The 25,501-nt window shown below is 31.9% G+C and overlaps 1 protein-coding gene across 2 annotated transcripts; it reads left to right on the top strand.

Annotated features, from left to right (window-relative positions):
* LOC144847760 (protein lin-28 homolog) lies at positions 1–25,501 on the top strand. Of its 2 annotated transcripts, none has more exons than XM_078704272.1 (4): positions 1–18; positions 13,628–13,890; positions 22,938–23,086; positions 23,262–25,501. In XM_078704272.1, the coding sequence occupies exons 2-4, from the start codon at positions 13,654–13,656 to the stop codon at positions 23,506–23,508; spliced, it is 633 nt and encodes a 210-aa protein (XP_078560398.1). In that variant the 5' UTR covers positions 1–18; positions 13,628–13,653; the 3' UTR covers positions 23,509–25,501. The 2 variants fall into 2 exon arrangements, with proteins under 2 accessions (XP_078560398.1, XP_078560397.1); XM_078704271.1 differs by lacking the exon at positions 1–18 and adding an exon at positions 3,702–3,976.

The raw sequence follows: 25,501 nt of genomic DNA, 5'->3' as shown, positions 1-25,501 counted from the left end.
TGAGACTTATCAAGTAAGGTAAGTAGGCCTATTTCGTACCTGTTTTAATTTAAATGTCTTTAAAATGATATTATTACCAATTATTGGAAAATGGCGGAAATCTTTTAACGTAAAAAAAAAAAGGTAGGCGTAATTAATTGATTGGATTTTGTATAGGCCTATACAACAGTTGTTTCATTAGTCAGCCATGTTCTACCAATGTTGTAGAGCTTAGTTGGGTCAGGCTACGATATCTGTACACTTGTCATATCGTACATGTATTTGAATTATCAATTGACGTATGATTATGATAAATTGAGTTCCAGCAGTAACTACTCGCATTGGCGTGTCGCCAGCAGAGTGTGAACATGTTGTTCAAAGTGTATAACCTACTGTAAACCATACAATAATGAATGTTTATGATAATTTGAGTTGAAAGAAACATGATTGAGTGTTTTTAATCGCAGTTGAGTTAAATAGGACAGTAAGTTTTCAACGAATGCGAATATCCTTCCCCATTCAACGAATACAAAACACGCATTATTTTCTATATTTTTCCCAACTATAAGGCCTACTGTGTGTGAAGTTCAAATAAAACAGCCGCTATGATTTCTTTTGACGCGGATTATCAGTAGAATAGTTTGTGCTGCGAACATTACTTTCAAAAGTGTGCAATAGACCAAATATTGGGATATTGATAGAAAAAAATAAATTACGATATGAAGGAAATAATTAAAATCTTGTACTTTTATCGTACATAGTCAATCGTATTTTATAACGTGCCGTTCGGTATTAGTCCTACCTAATGGAAAAGTGACTTATCTAATTGTAATAAACGGTTCTAATGCACGTTCAGTTTTTTATTTGATATATTTTACATACGTACGAAAAAAATCGCGGGTCGGCCGGTTTCCATTTAACGCATAAACATTCATAGTACACAGTTGTGTATAAAAACAACGATGATGTGTTATGAATAAATTTAAACTTTGATTTCTCACCAATCATCATAGATGCCCTAGTTAGGTCTGTAGTTTATGTATTTACGTATGAAACGCCACGTGTGCCAATTATCGTTTTACCAATATTAAGTCTAGAATCTAGACTAGGGGCAAGGATGCACTCTGAGTTTTAAAATGATAGATTTCATGTTTGTAATGCGAAACATTAGGTCATGACCCCTCACATTAACCTAATTTATATAATAGATAACACCTTATGTTTTTAATGTTGTAGGCCTATGCAGGCCCGCATCACTCCAAATTATCAACGCACCCCAGTGAACTCGAATTATTATGAAAAGAAATGTTTGTGTTTATGCTTTTATCTCACTTGGAAGCCTATAACGATCACTCTTAAGAAATGTATATTGTAGCATTATTATGAGTTAAAGACCATTCTAGACAAATTATGGGGCTTTTGACAAATGTTGTTGCATTATGCATTAAGTTTGATAGTGCAGACAGAGCTTTAGCACTATGGGGAAAATTGATGTAGGCCTATAGACAGGCATAACAAGATAATTTCAAACAGTGTTCGCGCGAATCGAAAGCGTCAACTTATAGGCCTACGCATGTGTAGAGAGGATTTAGAAGATGGAAACATGAATACGCATGCGTATACAGTAAGCTGGTGTTTTTGATTCGCGTGAACAAATTCGCCTGGAAAATAGGCTTTATAATGTATGTTATAAAAGATGATTTTAATCAGGAACGGAGTACACTACGTGCTACTCATAAGATACATCAAACTTGTTCAAGTTTCTAGTTGTCTTCTTTGTTGTTTTTTTGTTGATAGTATCTTTGCTATGAGTGCGTTTTTATTCGAGCTCAAGAAATTACACGTCTAAAACGCCATATATGCCAAAATGCTTTTACCATTTGATACTTTCCGTTTATAACCTAGTAACAATCTGTTGAAAGGGATATATTTATATATATATATAGCACCGTGGTCATGGAAATGTGTTTGATAACTGTTTAAACATTTGAGTCTTAACAAAAAAAAAATAATAATTTTCGAAATGTTATCTGTTTGCTATTTGTTTTTTTTCCCGGTTTTCTTGTAACAGTCAATCCACAAGTTTTTAGTCGCGTGGACGCGACTCTATAGTTCACTATGTCGGTCGGTCGGTCAGTCGGTCTGGTATCACTATGCGTTTTAGCACGCGACTTATGGCTGTTGGCCTTGTTTTTTAAAAGTTTTATTTTACGATTAGCTTATAATTACTTTTTATTTCCTGACTTGTTAGCTTCGACGATTATTTTATAATTATTGAAGATATTTTTTCAATATTTCCGATTATAGGTCATTTTTATTCCGTGAGGTCATTTGAGCATTGTGGTCAATTCTAAGAAGGTCAATCATTAACCGCCAGAAAACATAGCCTGCAGGCTCACCAATCTCAACTTGAAAAGATCTATTGTATCGAAATACTAAGCAAATCAAACACTATTTATCAGCACAACAACATTTTATTTTCAAAACTGGAGTATGAAAATTTAGAATATGTATATACAGTAGTATTTTATATTTCTTCCAGTTGTTGTTTGTGTTATTATTTACCTTCAATATAAAATACTATGAATCATAATAATTCTAATTATATTATTATGTATTGATTTAAAAAAAATATATCAACAAATAAACAAAATAAAATACTTTTTAGTTATGTTTTTATAATTATTTTATCTGTAAACAGAATCTGACTGAGTCCTATAATGACTTTCCCCTATCAAGTTCTGTTTGTAAGGCCTACTATGATTTTCTAATGTTAAATTAATAGTTGTGTTTTTCACCATATTTTTTCTTTATACTTGGTAGCCTCTTCAGTCAAAGACCAGTCCATACCAGTGTATGATGACTTCGTGGCAGTATTATTGTATTACATGTTTTTTTTTGTCAGTGGCAAATGAAGAATAAATACTTGAAACTGATTTACACAACATTTTTAAGGATAAAAATATTGAAAATATTCTCGCGAGTAGACTTCATTGGTAGAAAAAGTTGTTTCTGAACTTTCCATGGGAGTTAAGGTGACTTAAAAATACGAACACGCATTTCATATTGGAACACTCAAAATTTTAAAACAAAATAAAGAACAAATTGAGATATATTATTTAAATGAAGATGTGATTGAAAGAAAAACAGATCATTTCAAGTATTTAAGATATATTCACCGATTTTTTTTTTAAGCCTGCTCCATAAGACTACATATAGGCCTACAATCATTGTGCAAAAGATAACTATCTTTGAGAGACTTGTAGAAAAATATGCCATCATCCGATGCAGACTGTGCAAAAATTAACTGGTGCCGAATAAAACAATATGAGTCCAGGCGCGGACATTGTCCATTGTAAGAGTGGACGTTTATAATTATTCGATAACAGTATTGCTATTAGGGATCTGATTTTTCGCGCGATATTTCGAACTATTAATTTAATTTCCGGAGATCAAAATAATTTCCATAAGATAAACTATCCATTTAGATAAGAAGCTTTTCATTGGTCAATACCGCAGGTCAGTGTTACGGCCATCTACTAACGGGGTGATGCGTTCTATTTTTATATTATGCTTGAAAGCCTCCCGCTGATTGGCTACTTACAGGTACTTGTCAACCTGTTTTGTCGCATAAACCAGTAACAATACTCACCTACGTACCATACATATTTACACACATACTACAAGTAACCCAATTGCTACTACTACCGTCATACAATCACGTGGAGATACATTTACGTTGTTGTTATTTTTTCGTATCATCGTTTACTTATTGGTAACACTAAACCTAGAGATTGTCAGGCCTGACCAGCAACGTGTCGGCTTTGAATGGTAATTTAGACAAGGACCCATGGTATGGTTTCCCGGATTATTGTTTATTTCCGTGGAGTGTAATATTGGAATTGCCAGGCCGGTGGTCTAGGCCGGACGAGGATTCAACAGACGGGAAAAGCGGCTCAGTTTAGCTACCACCACAGGAAGATGACCTCAACATCAGGTGCTTAGCCCGTTTCTACCTTTATTGGATAATGTAATGTATGGATTTTAGTTTAACGTAATACTGTTCTGGTATTGGAAAATTTGTTATGGATAACCTAAATTAATTGTAACAAAAACCATTTTACTTTAGAACGAATACGCGATAACTCACTGCTAATAATAATATAATTATGAAGCCCTTATTATAATACTCCTAATTAATACTATTATTTTTATTATAGTTAAGTTAAAAACATGAACAAATAAAGATTAATAAAATCAAATTTTGAATAGGCAAGTTCACAGTTTTAATAAAGTTATTCACTTCTGTAGAAAAAAAATCATCAAAAATAATTATTTCACTTACAAAAATACAAAAGAAATGGTTAATTTCAACCAAAAACCATTGTCTTCCAGACAATTTAGGTATATTTTGCTTTAATTTACATTTTTGTGGTGTAAAATGTTTTTTTTTTGATCAAGTTTTTGGTCAAAGTGAAGAACTATTATGTGATATTAAAATGGCATATTCAACAAAAAAAAATGTAAAAAAATGTTTAGGGGGACAATATAAGACAAAAATCATAAAGTTAGATTTTAGGTTATGTAGCCTATTATGTTCAAGTTATTATTTTATCTTTTAGTTTTCATATTTCGCAAACTATAGTATTATGTTGCATGTATTAAATACAATTAAGATTTAAATGTTCTATTTCTGTTGCATTAGATTGTTGTCTTCAAATGTATAGCCTTTTTATTGTATTAGGTTTTAATTTATTAAGTAAGGGTAAAAAGGATCTTTGATTTGTTGTTGTGTCCAAAAAGTTAGGGGGAATGGGTTAAGTAAAAATTTAAGCTGCGTAACTTCCCACACAACTGGACCATTATTACTCCATAAATATTTATTTCTTAAGCGCATTCTTCTTTATAGAAGTTTGTATGTTTTCCAATAATTATTTTCTTAATCTAAAATGATAAAAAGGTAAAAGATGCATTGAACTTTCTTAAATACAAAAATGTAAATAATTCTTCCTAAATTGTACCAAAAAATAACTACACGACCGAACCATTGTGGTATGCTTACTATTTACATAATCGTACTAAATATGTTAACAGAAGCTTGTCACGTTATAAAGTGATTTTTAGCCCTAAAAGTTGTTATTTTGTATACAAAATATTCACGATTTCACAACATTTACGGTTGAGATTGCATGATTAAAAGCAAGCGGCTATCACTGTAAATCAACCTCAAATATTTCACCTACGTAGAAAACAATGATTACCGTAGATCTGCTTGATTCATTATACAAACTTGAAAAATGCTGGCCTATTAATTTGGAAAGCCGTTATCCCTTTAAAGATAAGCTCTTTATTCAAATTATATTCTGACCTTACTGGACTGGACAATAGATACAAATGAACGTACGAGTGTCCATATAATCCGAAGGTTAATAATGGTCATGTAAAACTATGACAAATATTTTCAAAACCTTGTATAATATTCATTCAAAATGTTCATTAAAAACTTGGATATGTTTCCTCCTTGCAGAAAATAATTTAAATTGCATTGTTGTAGAGTTGTCTATTTTAATGTTGCATAATTTTGGTTAATTTTATAATAACTATTTATTATCTTTTATATTTAGTTTATTTAAACAACTTTAAAAAATGGCCTATTCAAAGTTTAATTTAATTTGTATACATCTTTTTATCTTGTTGAAGACAATGCATCTGAGACCAAATAAACAAATTGTTGTTTTCACGTCCCCTCGTTGTCATCATATTGTTTTTATTATTATTTACAAACAATTTTCTTATTCTGATTCATTTAAAACAATTGAAAGAATAATTCAACTTTCCATCGAAATTGTTTGCGTTCTTAGGTGTTTATAAGACTTAACTTTTAAATTATCATTCTCTCATTGGTCTCACTATCTCAACAACACAGCAGTTATAACGGCCCTCATTAATAGAAAAAATCCCGGACTTGATACAGTACTAAAATTTTTTTTTAAATATTTTTCCTAATAGCATATGAAAATAACATATTGCTGTTGTTTTAACCTTTTTGATAATATATATTACTTGATGCTTTGATATTGTGTAAACCAAGGATGTTTTAAAATGTACAGTTTTATAGTAACTTGTGTTTTGTTACGTACCCACTAAAACTATAAAATTTGTCATTACAATAGAAAACTATACATTTACAATTGATGTTTTCCAAACCCTTGTTTTGCTAGAATGAGAAGAATAACACATTAATCTTAAATATCTTGTATTTAAAATGAAAAATTGCGTATGAAAATGTGTACCTAGTTTTTAAATGCTTACTTTAAACCTAACTAAATATTTATATTTACTAATCGTTGATCAAAATTTTGCATGAATCTACAATTCAAAGAAATAATTACATCAAGACACTCAATCAAACTTTTTTTTAAATACAAACCATAATTGAATATTAAAACATTCCGTTTGTTGTAAAATTGTAGAATCAAAATACTTTTTTTCATGTTAAAGGCGGCATAAAAACGTACAATTTGTGGAGACAAACATTGATCCAGTAAAAGGTGTACTGTTTCTATACCTCATAATAATATCCGCGTTGCATTTTAGTGTAGATAAATATTATCTGACGTTTTATATTTTTATGATTTTATTATTATATCAATTATTTACGACGTCGTAATATAAGTTAATTGTTTCCTAAATAAAGTTTGCAAGTTCTGCGTGCAATCGTTTTAAAATCCGGTAAAGTACAATTTATTAAGTATTTGTAATGTAACTTTATTCTGGAAATAATGTTTTGTTGAAATTATCATTATGGTGTGAAAAAAAAGATTTGTTTACCGTTTAACAAAACATAAATTCGTATTTCGTGTATTTTGTAACTAAGTAACTTTTATTTATTGCGGAAGAACAGTAGATAATGAATGTGCTGCTTTTACAGCGTTTATTTTTCCAATATAAAATATCAGAAATGTGCTTTCTGAACACTACATATCAAAAACAAATTTAAAAAACATACAATATATACAAATAAGGTTATAATGCCATGTTAATTTGTTATTGTTGTTCGTTGCAATTACCATTTTGTGTTTGAAAGAATTATGTTAGGCCTACTGTTGCTAAAACATAAAACTTCATTGATAAATATAGAGTATACTTTTAATAATATATTGTTAGAAGTTCACTAAAAGTTGTATACAAATTGTAAAGCGAACCCAAAAAATGTGAAATAGCACGTAGAGTGTCCTGAATGAATTATTCAAAAAAAATTTAAGTTTACTGCTTGAAACTAATTCTTCCATATGGGATATAAGTTATTTTTTATATTTATTTAGCAGAACTTAAAACTGAGAAATGAGTAATATGGTATTAGGCCTATACTTATTTATAACATAGAGGAAATAATAATAATTTTTTTCCATGTTTATAAAAAACAACAAATTTGTTCCTTAATTTTGTAAACGTTCTAAAAATTACCGTATGGTGTGAAATAATTTATTTAACATTCTAGATTTAATTTCAATCTTAGTTTAATAAGTTATAAATGTTGTCAACTTTGTTGAATAAAAAAGGAGTAATTACTATATATTAGAAATACGTTTGAAAATGTCAATCTTAGTTTAGTAAGTCGTGTATTTTATAAATGTTGCCAATTTTGTTGAGAAAAAAGGAGTAATGACTATATTAGAAATACGTTTTAAAATTACCGTTTAGATTTACGATATTCAGCAAAACATAAAAATAGTAAAGATTATTTAGAATACTCCATATTATATATATATTTTTTGTGCATAGATTAAAGTGTTTAAATCCAAGTATGAAATAAGTTGAAACATTATTATTGCTCATTGCCATAGTGTGAATATTATTGATTAACAAGCTTCTGAATTAGGCACATAAACATTCATAACACTTTATACTATTTTAATTATATTTTATTTAACTATTGTTGATAATAATTGTACTGTGGCATTGAATTGAATGTTTCTGCATACGTACGTACGTAATCACAATTCTTGATTTGATTTTAGTTGTCGCAAATAAAATAATCATGTGTACTTTAGTTTGAAAGTTGTTACCGTTCCTAGGCTACCATGTTACCTTATCAATGTTCAGGTATTCCGCAGAAAAACCTCAAACCCACCGTCACGCCTTTATGTTTTTTCTCGTTTACAAACTGCGTCATAGGGCCTAAATTCGGCCCGTTTTAAAACCGCATAAATGGAAATCACATAACATCGTTACGCAAATCAATGTTGTTTACGTCTTGGATATGAGGGATATGATATCGTGTTATTTGAATTTGTTGATTTTATTTGAAATTTGATTAAAATTTAATTTCATTCAATTTGAATCTAAATAATTCAGCGTAACTTTACACTCAGTGTCTTGTTTAATTTCTGTATGTCATTTACGTAACCCAATAATTAATTCCATAACATCATGGTGCTATGCATGTCTACAAGCACGATTGGTGTTAGTAAGAAATAAATAACGTATATAGACTATTAAAAAAACAACCGTAGTTTTGTGGTTGACATTGTTCAATCTTGGAAAGTACAGTATAGATAAAATATTGCATATACACGCTATGAAATATTATCTGCTAGCTAGCTAGGCCTAACTAACAGGTTATTCCAGAGTGATTCGATCGACCTTACTAGCATTACTAAGCCGGTCATTTTGAGCTCTGTAGTGCAACAATAGTAGCGGCTGTGTTCTAATTTGTTATCCTGTCCAGTGGAAGGACGGAAGTTAAAATTTAATGTTACGGGCACCCGCACCTATTTGATGTCCAGAAGGCCAGAATAAATAGCTTAGGACCTTCGTAGAATGATGACACGAAAGATAAAAAACGGTAAAAAATAATTTATGGTAAGCCCATTAATATTGTTGGTATATTTTGCACTAGATCACGTACACAAATGAACCCTAAAAATAGGGTTAATTCGTTGAGTTGCGGTAGGCCAATTGAACTCGTAATTGGCTAATTTGAGGTTCAAAAATATAAACCCTAATATAAAGTCCATTTTGGCTCTTCTCGCCGTTTGGTACCAAACTTTATAGTCACATGCTTGATGTGTATATTTCCATTTCAAGCTCAACTTATACTGTTTGAACTTTAGGTTACGGTGTGAGTTTTGAATAGATGTAAGGTGACACACTAATGTAAAGTTCAAGTTCAAAACTGTTTCTTTGATGAAACAACCGATAACAATAAGAAATAATGTGTTTATTGATACTGATCAAATTTATACGATAGTGAACTTCTATTAAATCACGGCATACGATCGTATCTTGATTATCCGGGGGTTAAGCGGGTGTAAGGCCGGCCGACGCTTCCGATCTCCCGTACCTGGTGGTGAGACAACCTACTCCACCTCTACCATTTTGGCGTAACATTGAGATAGACTTGATTAGATATTAATTTACAAAGATAAACTTTCTAAACCTCAATACACAGTAGTTGCTGTAAGTAAAAAATCGGATGGACATTGTAATTTCCCTGTTAAAAATGACCAACATTATATATTGTCATCGCAGGGAAATACCGAATTATACACGTTTTTATTTCAAATCTCAAATGACCTGTTTATTTTTATGAGGGAAAACAAGCAACACGTCCATTTTACACACCCATCCCATATATTTCAGTATTTTCTTTAATAGTAATAATAACGTAAAAAATAATGTTCTAATTTTTTGATGATAAATATTATTTATCCCTGTCATGGGTTTTGAACCGGAAACAGCTTTAAGCAAAACAATGGAATGAACTATATTTGTAATTTAACACAAATTAACTAATACAACACATAGTATCCCTATTTTAAGTCTAAAAAGGGCCAATCTGGGAAAAAATTAGAAACAAGTGTTTCTCAACTGATTTGAGTTATATGGGTTCTATATATCCACCAAAAAAAAGTTCCAGCTCATCTGGCCTGGGGAAAGCCGCCATTTTGGATTTTTAAAATGGCCGCCATAAAATGCATATATTTGCTCATATATCAGCTTCCACATCATGTATGGATATGATTTTGGTGGCAAAGTATATGTTTTGGGGGTCAATGAATCCAAATACAGCATTTTGAAGTTTACTGAATGTCCGCCATCTTGTTTTTCAAAATGGCCGCCATAAAATACAGATTTGTACTCATCTCAACTTCTACATCGTGTTATGAACGTGATTTTAGTGACAAAGTGTAGTTGTGAGTGTCAAGAAATCGAAAAACAGCATTTTCGTAATTCACTCAGTGGCCGCCATTTTGTTTTTCAAAATGGCCACCATAAAAATACAGATTTTTGCTCTTATCTCAGCTTCCACATAATGTATGGAAGTGATTTTGGTGGCAATGTATATATTTTGAGGGTCAAGGATTTCAATTACAGCATTTTTTTGAAGTTCACTTAATGGCCACCATTTTGTTTTTCAAAATGGCCACCATAAAATACAGGTTTTGCTGATTTCGTAGCTCATATACATAATGAAGACATGATTTTGATAACTAAGTCTATGTTTTGATTGTTACAGAATAAAAAATCAGCATTCTAAAATACAGAGTCGGAAAGTGATCAGATCTTCTTATTCCATTTAGGACCAAACTTCATAGTTGAAGGCTACTGCTCCACTGGCTTTAGATGTTGCTTTTTTTTGCATACAGTTTGTTAAATACAGTAATAGTTTTAAAATTCCCAATCAAACTGGCACAACATATAATAATAACAACATTTATGTACAATCCCCTTTGTCTAGTCTCCGAGATCTATCGCTATCACAATACTCATTATTACTATGTCAACGTCATGAGTTAATCACAAGATCGAGTTCCATACTGATTACGACCAAAGAGGTACACAAGAAGATACCAGAGAGTGTACTGTAACTATCATTCGCGAGAAGAAACTAATAAACAAGTTATTCTAAAGAAGTTACATAGACATGAAAAGATATTTTCCAAATATAAAGAGAAGCATGGCCAACTTGCAGTTAAAAGTACAACTTATGGATAAAGCAAGTAACATATCTTATGAATACATGGTAATACACTGGGAGATCAACACTAGTCACCCTAAATGGTCTGCATTTATGTTTAAATCTAGCTGCTTATCTGCCATCCTAATAACCTTCGATCAACCAATGTGACGTAAAGTAATGCAAATAGAGAAAGAAAACTGCCATTTGTCGTCAAACTCGAAAGATTCTTAAGAGCTTTCTGGGAAAGTCAAAAAGATATCGAGAACATTTAAGCTGTGGCTGTATCATTAGATGGTATAACTTTTTAGGCATGATTGTGCAATTCGGAGCTCCAGGTTTAGATATAGCATCTACAGTATGCTTTCATATTTGCAGCAGCTGGTCATGGCCAAAATGTCTAAAGTGGAAGGCTATATCTGGAAATGCTGAAAGACAAATTTCAAGATACATAAGGTTTTCTCTATTGTGCTCATGTCTGAAAACTGATTCTTCACCATTATAACACGTTGCATGATATCCATTCTTTTGGAACATCTTGTATTGTATGTATATGGAAATTTGTCGTTCAGGCATATTGGCCATCATGGTCAATTGTCCTATACTGTGTCTATATCTGGAGACAAAATGGTACATCCTCATCTCGTGTCATCATTATATGATACATAGCTGCATCCTCTAAGATCTTTAGAATATACAGCTCTCTTTAAAGTAGGTTATGCACAACTTCAAAACCTCAACCCACCAGTATGTCCAATATAACCAAGAAAGCTCCTGAAAAGATAAACTCCTCCGTGTCTGATTATTATGACTGGTAGATGAGTAGCTAGATATACGTTTTTAGAGTGGCTGTACCATTGTATAAACTGTTGACATGTTAATTGGATAAAAAAGAATGATCGGCATAAACTATCGTCGATTTGTCCAGTTATCGCATTATACCTACATGCATAAATCCAGACCAGTTATGGTGAAGTAGTGTTAGTCCCCAGTGTATTAGGTAACCATCCATTCAGTCACATACGATATGTTGCTTTAAATTGCTTTACTTGCTTGTATCTGATTGGAATATGCTTAACTAAAGTTGGCCATGCTTCTCTTTAGGATTTGGAAAATATCTTAAAACGTCGTGTAACAAACTTTTTTAGAATATTTTATTTTTAGGTTCTTCACGCGAATGATATAGTTACAGTACATCGCTGATATCTTCTTGTGTACAGTATCTCCTGGGGTTATAATCATTGTAGTTCCCATATATTATCACCAACATATTGACTTATTCTCGTCATCACTTTCCAACTGTATTTCAAAATCTGAATTTTGTTTTTATTCTGTAACCTTCAAAACATAGGCTTAGCAAAATCATAATCATAGTAGGTCATAAATTAGAAAAAAACCTGTAGCTTATGGTGGCCATTTTGTCAATCAAAATGGTGGCCATTGAGTGAACTTCAAAAAGCTGTATTTAGATTTCTTGACCCTCAAAACATAAACATTGCCACCAAAATCACTTCCATGCACGATGTAGAAGCTGAGGTACGAGGACAAATCTGTAAATTTTATGGCAGCCATTTTGAAAAACAAAATGGCGGGCATTAGGTGAACTTTAAAATACTATATTTGAATTCCTTGACCTTCAAAACATATACTTTTCTACCAAAATTACGTTCATATGATGTAGAAGCTGAGATATGAGGAAAAATCTGTAAATTTTATAGCAGCCATTTTGATTTTCAAAATGGCGGCCAATGGGTGAAATTCAAATTAATGCTGTATTTGGATTCCTTGACCATCAAAACCTACATTTTGCCACCAAAATCATGTCTATACATGATGTAGAAGCTGAGATAAGCACAAATATGTATTTTAAGGCGGCCATTTTGAAAAACAAGATGGCGGTCATTGAGTGAACTTCAAAATGCTGTATTTAGATTCCTTGACCCTCAAAACATACACTTTGCCACCAAAATCATTTCCATGCATGATGTAGAAGAGGAGATATGAGCAAAAACCTGTATTTTATGGTGGCCATTTTGAAAATCCAAAATGGCGGCTTTCCCCAGGCCAGATGAGCTGGAACTTTTTTTTGGTGGATATATAGACCCCATATGACACAAATCAGTTGAGAAACACTTGTTTCTAATTTTTTCCCAGAGAAAGTGTAAAATGGGGATACTAACATACTAAAAATATATAAGAATATTTCTTCATTTACTTCTGCAAAAAGGTTTTGAGAAAGAATGAGTAAAAAGTACAGATTACTGGGTAACTTCATTGTCTCCTTTTCAATCATTTCTCTGATTTCCTTATTACCTTTATTCTGTAAAATTCAGTAAGTTATTAAAGCACCGTACATTATAAAACATTTTTTAATATTATATTAATATTGTTATAATTATTATATACTTATGGAATGGTATAAGTAAACACCGTCCTCTCTTTGTGAGGATTTTACCAGTGATATTCTTTATAAAGTTTAAATTTACTTTACTTTACTTTTAAATCAATTTGATGTTCTTTTATTTAAACAAATGTGTTTCGTATGCAAATTGATATTGTTTTGACGTCACATTAAAAATAGAATTTGATTCTCGTCGTTGATCGCCTTGAATATTTAAATTTTTTTTCAAGTATTCTTACATGTTTCATTTGCACAATAAACTAATGTTATCCTGTTTTATACAGATGGTACGCATAACCAAGACAATAATATGTCTAAGGAAGAAACACCTGAAGAACAGGAGGGGATGAGTTATGAAGAGGCCGTAAGAGAAGGCTTCCAACAAATGGCGATAGATGCGGATGGAGAGAAGGTTGACCCACGCAAGGCGGCCGGATCGCAAGTAGAGGGGGAATTATACACGGGCAAGTGCAAATTTTTCAAAGTACATGAAGGCTACGGGTTCTTGTCCCCTGACGATGGAACAGGAGATGTATTCGTACATCAGGTTAGTAATAGTAGTACAGTTAGTGTGGGCGAGTTAGTAGTGTGGGCGAAAGGTGCCAAAAAACAAGTTTATGTGAGATACCGATTTACTGGAGTGGGTGAATGACTTGAAATGATTTTTAAAGTGTAAACTTATGTTGGGCAAAACGTGAAAAAAAAGAAGTTTGTTTCATTAACGATGTAGGGTTACTACACTAGAGTAGTACTAGAAAAGTACAATGTTTTAAGTGTTTGGTAAGTTTGGCAAAAGGTGCCAAAAACAAGTTTATGTGAGATAACAATGTCGATTTATTGGGGTGGGAGTGCTACATGAGGTAGTATGTTGGGCAAAATTTGTACAAAAACATGGAGTACGGCTATCTCTGTAAATTATGCTGGGCAAAATGTGCCAAAAAAAAGAAGTTTGTGTTATTAACGATGTATGTTTACTACTACTAGTGTGAGAAAATTACATGTGTTAAAGATGTATTGTCCCCAAAAACATGAAAAATGAAGATTAATTAAATCTTTGAATATGTTATTTTGTAGTTTTGATAGAAAAAAAAAATGTTTTCATTTATAAAATGACAAAATAAATGGCTAAATTCAATCAAAAATCCATTGGCTGGCAGCCACTTTGACCATTTTTTGCTTTAGATTATATTTATTCAGGTAAATACATTTTTTTTTCCAATCCAATTTTTGGTCAAAGTGGATAACTATTATGTTACATTAAAATGGAATATTCAACAACATTTTTCTTTAAATGTTTACAGTAAGATTAGGCAAAATGTACCACAATATGGAGTAAAGTGCTACAAACAATTTTAAGTGTTATTAGTACTGTTAGTAAAACTATATTTTAAAAGGGTTTGGCAATGTTTGATTTTTCATGAAATCAGTTTAAAGTACAAAGGTAAATTTATTATATCAAATTTTCATTGATGATATTTCTGAAGCTCTGTCTACACTATCAAACAAGTCTGACAAAAAAGTGTGATGTACCCAAATATGGTAGTGATATCCCCAAATATGGTAGTGATATCCCCAAAAATGGTAGTGATGCGACATCACCATGTCCATATGGGCGCATCACATTTTTTTTGTCACATAAAGTTTGATAGACTTAACGTGTTTTTTTTTAAATATTGAACTTTGAAAAACAAGTAAACACTACGCAATGAAAAAGATGTGAAAAACACATAAGAACCAAACAAAACTTATCCCTGTACAGTTATCAGTTATGTGTTTAATGTTATCGAGGGTAGCGTCTAGCGACGTTTATTTGCACCACATGTGACATTTAGAACCTAATAATTGATGTAATACAACAACTAGTTCACTTGATTGCGATGTTAATCCAAGAATGTCTACAGACAGTGGTGATTAGTTATAACATGAAGAAATAACTTCTTTCTCCATGGTTATAACATTACTTGTAAAATCACTGTTTTTATCAGTTTCCAGGGCTCGAAATTCACCCTAGCAAAATAGCTATTTGCTAGAGTAGATTTGTTCTTGCTCTTTGAAAATTAAAAACTGTTAATGTTTGCTTGTTTTTAGTTATAGTAACTTAAGTTACATTTTAGTCGTGCAAATGTACTGTACTTTTGATCTGCCAATTCAATTCTAAAATAATTTTATCTACCAATCAATAATAAATTTGATTTCTTGTTAGTCTTGCTCATTTTGGTAAATGTATCTACTTTTACAACTAGCAAAGGGTTGCTAGTAGAGATAACTAAGATTAATAACACTAGCCCTATAGTTATGGCATTCTTTAGCAGAGTATACATTTTTGCATCAAGGGAAGAGAAGCATTTTCAGAATTAGTAAAGTAGTATGTGGCACCTAAATTATGTTTGTAGCTTATGGCCTATGATAAAGGCGTCACATGTGATACATATATTATTCTGTATCACGGAATTTGCCTAATGTGATTGTACACACTATTGTACAGATATATAATTTCCATCGAATGTTCTTAATTTATTTCACAGTAACTAACTCATCGTTTTTATCAGAAAAACCATTACAAAAAAACCCCTTGCATATCCATAAATCGCAAATGGAAATGCATTTTTAATTTAATACTTATATTATAATATTAATAGATATTGCTATTGATTTTAGTTGTGTTTTTATTTAAGCACTCATCAACCACTATAAGTGGGCATAATTTAATATTAATTTGTTGAACTATTAACATCATGATATTATTAGATATCAGATTATATTTCTCCTAAAAGTGTTCAAGAGATAACATCATCAATTTCAAGACAATTTCAATATTAATCTCGATTCTAATATTTTGTAAGATTAAAAAAACCATATTGATTTTTAAAAAGTAGGCATATGTGTTTATTTAAAATTTTCATCCAGTTTTTATTATATTCTTGTTGTTTGTTGATAAAAAATAATGATAAAATCAGAGCCTGGTGTACTAGGTTTTTTTTTTATGTAACGTAAACATACAATATATTTTTACTAAATCTGAAAGCCGAATACCTGTATAGTATTAATAATACTATTCACATCATAGTACCTTTTTAAGAGGCAGCAGTAATTAAAATAGATCTAATGGTCCGACAAGATGACAAGAAGAGAAAAATGCCTTATACTGAAAATATAACTCCCTATAATATGTTGCTACTGGATAAATTGGCTATATAACCCACTTTTTGAACTTAAACACGTTTGAAATCAATAATTTCTGAACAAATACATTGAATAGAAGGCTAGATCATGTATGATGTATCGTTTGCGAAGCATTTCGTCACGTTATTCTTATTTTTTGACTTCTTAAATAAAAGGTTCTAGGAGCTCTGACGCTTTCGTAAGATAATAAGTTCAAAAAGGTTTTTTAATTGTGTCTATGTAGAAAATGGATATATATGAAGTTTCCACCTGCAATCTTTCTCAACGAAATATTATCCTACTTTTGCCTTATAAAGACTGTGACGTCACCGTTTTAGATAATTCATTAATGCCGGTATTATATTAATCCTGATGAATTAAAAAAAGATTTAAAAAAAATAAATTATCCAAACGTTAATGAATGATAAAGAATTACCTTAACATTATTGTTCTATGTATTATCCATTTTGTTTCTTTAGATCATGTTTCGTGCTTTCGTGAGGACGTAAAACCGTCACTATCCGTAAAACCGTCACTATCCGTAAAACCGCTTATCCGTAAAGCCTCTGTACGCAATAAAAACTATTTCCAAGTTTGAAAAGTTTTTGTTTTTGGAAGGATCTTCGAGACATTCGATGTGTTCACGGTAAAAATGAAACTCTATTTAGGCCTACACTGAAAACAAAATGTAGGATATCATTTCACCCCGCATTACGAATTTGAATCTGCCTGCTGTCATGGACCCGTCCTATAGGCCTAATAATCCGAGGATGGTGACAATCCTATCATTTCCGACAATTTTTTTAAAGACTTTATATTGATCTTTATAATTGACTTTTGGAGGTTTGAAAATGGTTCTTCGCGTGTTAACAGTTTCATTTACTACATCCATTTGATTTTATCCCCCATGATATCATTTACTACAATTCTATTTTATTTGTTCAGTATAAAATGTGGCTTTATGCAAATAAATATGCAGATAAAGAACGCGATACTGTTCATTTAATATTCATGAAACCAAAGTGACATATTGAATATAATTCTTATTCAAAATGTTCTTTTTAAAAATACAACCGGATAGTAAAATCGTCCATAAAATGTGCCCACACAGAGAATATCATATTCTATTTTTTTTTTCGTTTACGATATTTCTGTACATCTGTATACATTGTATATATTAATATATTAAATTGACGAATTCAGATCCAGTTTGTTTGTCATGAAAGTGTAAACGAATATTTTCTAATTGAATGAATATCATAAGGATTCGCTTTGAAATGGACATTACAAGATAACCCTGAATATTATACAGAAATACGGACTGCGTTTGTCCAGTAAATTCATTCAGGGATTTCCGGGCATCGGATTCAAGGACACAAGAGCTATTTAGCAAGGGCATCGACGCTATTACTATCCACTACTAATTAACATAGCTTTATTAACACGGCTTATAGAGGACACAATTTGCATTTTAGTACTGTATTACACTTTGCTTTTAAGGCGTTTTTTGACCGTTTTGAAACAACTTGTTGTTGAGTTTTTCACATTTTAATGTCGGTGATGTGTTGCAGGAAAATTCTTCGGTTTATCTATTATGAATAATAATCATTTAGTAAAATGAATTCACAGGTAAAAATAAGTGATTAATTTCGGCAAGACGAGACTTTAATTTCGAGGCGAGTCCGATTTATTGTTGGCTATCTGAGGTGATTTTAACCTATTTTTGTAGGTAGCAATATGTCGTACTTTATCAATTAATCATTTTCTCTCACTTAAATCATGGAGGTATACCTCCATGCTTAAATTAAATAGTTTAATATATATTTATTTATCTGGAGGACCAAACTTAAAGCCTTGGCTTAATGCATCCTCCTCATGCAATTATATTTATTAATTTATGTTCTGTATTATATTGTATATTGTATTGTGTTAAAACAATAAACTTGAACTTGAAACTTAATCAACGGGATTTTTTCAACAGTAGAGCTCATATTAAGGGAACACCTTCGGGACCCAACAGAGTAACGCTAATAACCATTGTGTTAAAACATCACACTCATAGGCCTAGTATACGTTTTGACGGGATAGTGTCCCCTGATTGGAGTTGGCCATGCGTTGAAACATGATTTTCCCTTCGTTTATTCTATAGCAACATGTCCCATTAATAGAGGCTCGGATTCTTCAATGTTCTTGCGCTTTCTTGACAGTTGTAAATCAACGTGGTATCATTTTATTCTAATAGTGTATAACTTTTTCCCGGGGATTCAATCAGAATATTGTTCTATTGATAGTATTTTCCTTTGTTTTTGTTCCTTTTTCCAATATCTTCTGTTGTAGAGAGCAACACCAATTATTACACTTTTTTTCCACACAATGTTTTTATTTGTTAGCCTAATACTAATAGTGTACTGTTTTTAACGTTTTCTTCCATAAAAATACCAGATAATTTTAAATCATTACCGTTAACCTCTTCCCTGCAGCCGCTGCTTTAACAAATAATTTTATAGTGCCGTTAAGATAATAATCCAATACAATCGATACTCCACACCCACTTAATGCAGCATACGCGTGCGACGGTGCGTCCGCAGTTTGACAAAAAAAACGTGGTGATGATGTCATATCACTACCATATTTGGACATATCACTAACATATTTGGGCATTTCACTACCATATTTGAGCACATCACATTTTTTTTTGTCAAACTAGTTTGATAGTGTAGAGTACAAGTTAGATTTAATGCTGTTTGAGGTTATTATACATTGTACATTTTTGCAGTTCGCTATTAATTTTCGTAAGAAAAGGCAGGTTTTCCACACCATAATCGAATCCTTGCTAATCGCAAACTCGTGTCCGCTACTTAGGCCTACAATATAGTTTGTATATTGTTATTCTAAATGTTCAGGACCGGTCTATTTTGAGTAAATAATTTGCTTAGGTCAGTTTTAAAAAGCAAGGAAATATTTTTAAGTAATTAAATAAAGGTAAACAACAATCTGGTTAAAATACTACATCATGCAATAAACTCGTTTTTACATTTTACAAGTCTTTTTTTTGGTAGGAAATATTTCTTTTACGTCAATCCCCATGTTTTATCCGTTTTGAATTTCAAATAATTGGTACCTGTTTTATCTTTTCCAGCGAACATTGATTTGTTTAGAAGTAGATGAAATTTAAACTGTCGTTGTACAGAACAAATTAAATTATCTGCCTACGTTTTTTAATTAGAATATATTTAATATTGAACATATAGTTACACATTAACAGTCACCGAGAACAACAATTCCGAGAAGAAGAAGTAATATTTTATGAAATATTTTTTAATCATCAACTCTTACTGTGGGCGTATTTTAATAGGCCGTTTCAAGGTTTTTATAATAGCGATATAATATCAAATTTATCTCTCCATTAATTAAATTTAATAAATATTGAATATCTCCTTTACGTTTTATGAGGAATAGGCCTATAGAAGATTTTTATTTGTATTTATTGCGCGTCGATTAATTTTGACCTCTGTCGTGATCGAACTATACCACAGTACAGAACTCGGTATTTTACTATTTTTGGAATCCAAAACCGTTTAAATCGAAGGAGCATTTCCGTTTTATGCCTGTTCTGATCACCTCACCATTTTGTTCTCCTTTGTCCAAACACAGATACTACACTCTGTGGTCCAAAGATCTGTACGGTTTATTACTCAGGCCAAGGCCATGTACGTTTGGCGGTCACTCAATCACATAAACAATGTTATCGACGAGTGACCAATGCACGTCGTGGGACAAGGTTAACCGCGTTTAATAGTCCGAGGTGATCAATGGATAAAATTTGCAGTATGGAACGCCAATTGAACAACCGTAACACACTGAGACTATCGAAAAGCAATGTTGTGCCTTTATTGTACTGTATAGTTATTTATGTATATTTATGAATCGTATTGTCTGATAATAAATGTACCATAGTTATTGATTAATTGTATTTACTGTGTTAAGATTTGTGGTGGCATTTGTGCGCTCCATAGGTAACGGACGATACGTTTGCATAATATGTGAAGTCATTAATAAAGTAGACGCCACAGTACAAACAATATAAATGCGTTTACTACTATCTATATTTTTTTTTCCTGAAGAAATATTAAAAAGAAGAATAATAATTTGTTGACCGGGATTTTAGAATAATTATTTAGGTTTTGTTGTATTTATGGGATTACCGTCGGTCGTTATAACACTATATCAGTATATTAAATATTATTTATATATTCTCGTTTCAATATGGAGTATTATTATAAAAAAACAAATAATATATTATTTTGAAGCAGTTTAATGTTTTTAACGATTAATTTTTATCTGCCTATTTTCGATGTAGTGCCGTGAGAACGCAAATACTATCGTCCATCATCGCTCGTTTAAATTTGGACTTTCAAAATATTTGACCTGGTCCAAGCCAGGACAGTGACCTTGTCAATTACTCGGACAACAGATTTCACTCTTTCAGCGTTGAAACTGACCACTGTTGACCTGTGAAGGCATGTGGTACCCTACGGGGGATAATCGCATTATTAGTAAACCATTTGATTTTTTAACACACTACATAGCATTCTTCAGTAGAGTACATTCCATAGGTCATACTGACCTAACACTCAGTAAAAAAAATACGGTACGTTTCCCTCGATTTTCTCGCACCTTCTCACGTTTTTTTTAGAGACGATCAAAATCGTATCTTTACACTAAATGTCCAACACTTACAATATCGTCAGACAATTTCAAAATTACGAATTTTATTTTCCAATATTTTCCAATCCTGTTAAAATTTTGATTCGAGTTTATTCTGTTAGTTCATTCAAGTGAAAGTGTCGCGCAGGTAATAATGGAATTTACCGCAGGCCTCATCGTGTTTATAAAAAGCCGGATACAATATCGAATCTCAGCGAAAGTAAGCCAGGGGGGATATTTATGTCCGTGATACGGCCGATCCTTATGAATAATGTCCGCGGACCACGCGCGAATCTTTTAATTGTGGACATTATTGTTAATCGTAAACACGCATGGCAATTCGTAGCAGGAGTCTTTAGAGAGTAATTTAGACGTTTTCGCGCCATTTTGCATTAGGAGGCCTACAACATATATTAAGATAATTAATTATTATTTACTATTAGTAATTACCACTTCAATTCGGTTTAAAGAAACAAGTTAGTAGTTAATGTTATTGTAAGATATATGTAGACCCAAAAAGTGTCCCCTTAATAGTCGTGTGCCCTAAATACGTAACCTGGATTATAGTACTAAAACATACATTTCCCCTATGTTTTACCAGATGATGTGGTAGTGGTCAATTTTGCCTGAATATCCCAAAGGAGTGGGGAGTACTGTCAATTGAATTTTTACTTAATAATAATTGAGATATTTCTTTCTTATAGCTGTAGTTTTAATCGCGGTATCGTACATCAATAGACATCTTCATACACTACTACTGTACATTACCATTAATATCCTTGTTTTGAAATGATTGAAGAAAACAAACATTTGATTTATTGATATAGCCCCCCCCCCCCCCTCCCCCCATCTCACTATACCTCTTTATGTCGTAGATTGTACGGTGATATATTATTTATAAATAATAATATGTCTAATACTACTATGTCTTATCAATATGACCTATTTTATACTGTATTATTTCCGGTTCTCAAAGTACTGTACACTTTATCTGTGCACTTGACAAGGGGTGTGATTAAAGGCTTGTAAGGGTCAAGGGTTGGTGATATTGGTTGTCGCTTTGCATTTACCCGTCCGAGAACTCCTTTCCCGCCAATTGACATAGCGTAGGCCTGTAATATTTAATAAGCCTTCGGTTGTTTCACAGGGTGGCGGTATTGCAAGTCCCGATCCTGTAGACAAACTTTATCCAAAATTTCGAGCAAAAACCACCTACGTTTAATCAGTACAGTTGGTAAAAATGACCGAATATATTAAAGCCTTGTTATTTTATTTTATTATATTTCTTAATTATAACATATATATTGTTGCAGCGTTAACAAGTATAAAAACATTGAAAAGTATTTACCTTTACATTGTAGTATCAATACGTCATCGTCACATGATTATAAATAAGTTTTGTATTTTAATGTCGGCAGGGGGCGCTATATATCTACAGATTTCCCTCTCGGTTATCCAGCCGTGAGGATAGATAACATGTTTCAAAAATAATAATAGACAAAACAGACGAACAAAACCGTCTTGTATTATTTCAGTCAAACTTTGTACTACTGCAATAACTGCAGTAGAATAGTTTTGACATGATTCCTAAATAATAGTTATTTTTAAACACAGAATGATACTAATATTTGGACAAATCAGGGAGATGTAAACTTTTTATTTTACATCTCCCTGGACAAATGAATTACATTGTTTGTATTCACAAAACCTGTCATTTGTTTTCAGTCTGTTGTCCAAAAGTCTGGATTTAGAAGTTTAGAAAAGAACGAGGTGGTTGAGTACCGGTTTGGTTTTTCTGAGCAGGGACGGGAAGCTACTGTAGTTACTGGACCAGCTGGTGTTGATTGTAAAGGAAATAGGCCTAGATCTACAAGGTAAACAAGATAATCGATATGCTGGCAATGTTAACATCTCGAGTTATCTGTATCTTTAATATTAACTGAATTAATAAAAAGCACGCCCTCTATATTAGTATTTTATCTAAGTTTCTGCTGAGCGCTTGTTTTATTCATAGGCCGATTTATTTTATTTTACTTTCATTTATTCAAGGTGCTTTAACTGCGGAGAACATGGCCATTATGCAAAAGACTGTACTTCTCCCCCTTTACCAAAGAGGTGCCATTTCTGTAAATCAGAAGACCACTTGGTAGCAGCGTGTGAAGAAAAGAAAAAAGCAAGAGCTATTCAAGCAAAAACTGGCGGGAAAGGAAGTAAAAAAAAGTCCAATAATGAAGAGAAGTCTGAAGAACACGCAGACAATAACGTGGAAGTACCAGCGGCTGAAAACGATTCATAAAAAGTGTCGGTTATTACCATCATCATACATCATTGTAAGATTGTAAATCACTCTTTACGATTAAGAGTCGGAAGTGACGTCAGAGGTCAAAGAATGTTCTTCCGGCACCAATGGATTTCGATAATGTTAACAAACACTCAGCCGAATTACGCACACTTTTATAAACAATATTAATACGCCTGTTCTCATTATTACGCATGGTGGTCATATTTGTGAATACAGTAGCGTTTGTGAAAGTATTTTGAATAATGTATGTTTGTGTTTTGTAATACGCCGTGGTACGAATCGTTCGATATCTAACCGATAAATGGTAAAATTGCCTTAAATCAAGACGATTGATAACTATAAACCGAAATACCTCATTTTAATGATATTAATAATTATTATCCTTATGATAATCGTTATTGAATTATTGTCGATATCTTATTTTTATTTATTTATTATGATTTTTAAGGTTTTATAAATAAATTATCAATATATTGGATTGATCAAGAATTAATAACTTGTTACTATATATAATAGTACCGTACTTCTTCAATACAGTAATACCTTCTCCACGTCACCGCCGGTCGCAACTTAGCAGAAACACACACACACCGACACCGGCGTTCCGTATGGTGTGCTCTGGAGTTACAGGAGATGTGAATGAAATTTAACATATATGCACGTAGTGTCAAAGAGTCTTGTCAAATTTGAGGGTAGGCCAGGCCTACTAATGAGGCTTCATCACTACTATAAGGACGTATAGCAACAGATTGGATCTGCCGGTCGGTTGCTCTTATCAATATATTTTTTGTATAAATAGTAGGGCCTAAACCGACGCTGGCCTAAACAAAATTGTTGCAGTTAAATCTTGTATCAGAATAGTTTTTAAAATATGTATTGCCAATATTACGCTGTGAATTTTAACCAACGATAAATGGTAGTGATCTGCCGATAATGTAATTGTAATAGAATTATTGATAAATTATGCAATAATTACTATCAATTACATTGATATAATAAATACTAGATTTAGCATTGTTTCTGACCAATGCATTTAATTTATTATCAATGTTATTGACAATAGTAATAATCAGAAATTAAATTGTTAAATGTTCTAAGGTTATTATGGAGGGGAGGGATTAGGGTTCAAGAAGGTCGTGGTATGGTTAACTAGAAGTTCAGTTATTAAACCATCCGTAAGGACGACTTTTTAACTGTAAAATTTCATTTCTTTATTAAAAAAGAAAATTAGAAGACCATGTTTAGCCCGCATTTGATATATCATCATCTTTAGTATACTGATTATATTGATATTTATTTTGTTATAATTAAACATTGCTAATTAAGACCGCATCATGTTGCCCACCGAAATATAATGACTTTTGAACTGGTAAACAAATGAATAAAGGTGCTATTCTTTTCAACCACAGCGCCACCATACAAGAGCAACAGAAGCAGTAGAGATCACAACAACAAACAACTAAATGTTACTAACTGTGTGTAGTAAATATTGTAGTTTAGGTTTGGTAGAACTGTTCTACCGAAGTTATGTATTGTGATCCGTCTGATCTACAATAACAACTGATGAAGACACAATATTGGCGATATTATTGTATTCAAATATTTAAATTCAAAGATATTAAACAAACAATGCTAATAAGATCTTGTAAGCTTAACAGTAGGAGGCCTACATGTCTATCAAAACTGGAAAAAAAAGCCTTGCATGTAGACTGATGCAGTTTTACTGTTTTGCTTCTTCTACTTTGGTAACTTTCTCCAGTTTAAAAACAATTTTATTAAAAACCGTTTTGGTTTCTAAATTTCAAATTAGGCAAGCATTTGTCATATAATGATTTTTATTTTTATATTTATCTCTTTGAAATGAAAATATTATGTAATTATTAGGTATAATTTGAACCATTTAAGTACGAGCTCAGGGATTTGTTTGTAAGTGCATCGCTTTTGTCAGTCAAAAAATAAAAATAAAGTTTTACTATTTGTAATTGTA

Source organism: Antedon bifida, chromosome 7 (assembly GCF_963402885.1).
Source record: "Antedon bifida chromosome 7, ecAntBifi1.1, whole genome shotgun sequence".
Taxonomy (NCBI): domain Eukaryota; kingdom Metazoa; phylum Echinodermata; class Crinoidea; order Comatulida; family Antedonidae; genus Antedon; species Antedon bifida.
The sequence above is the reverse complement of the archived record's forward strand: the minus strand, read 5'-3'. Positions and strand labels throughout refer to the sequence as shown.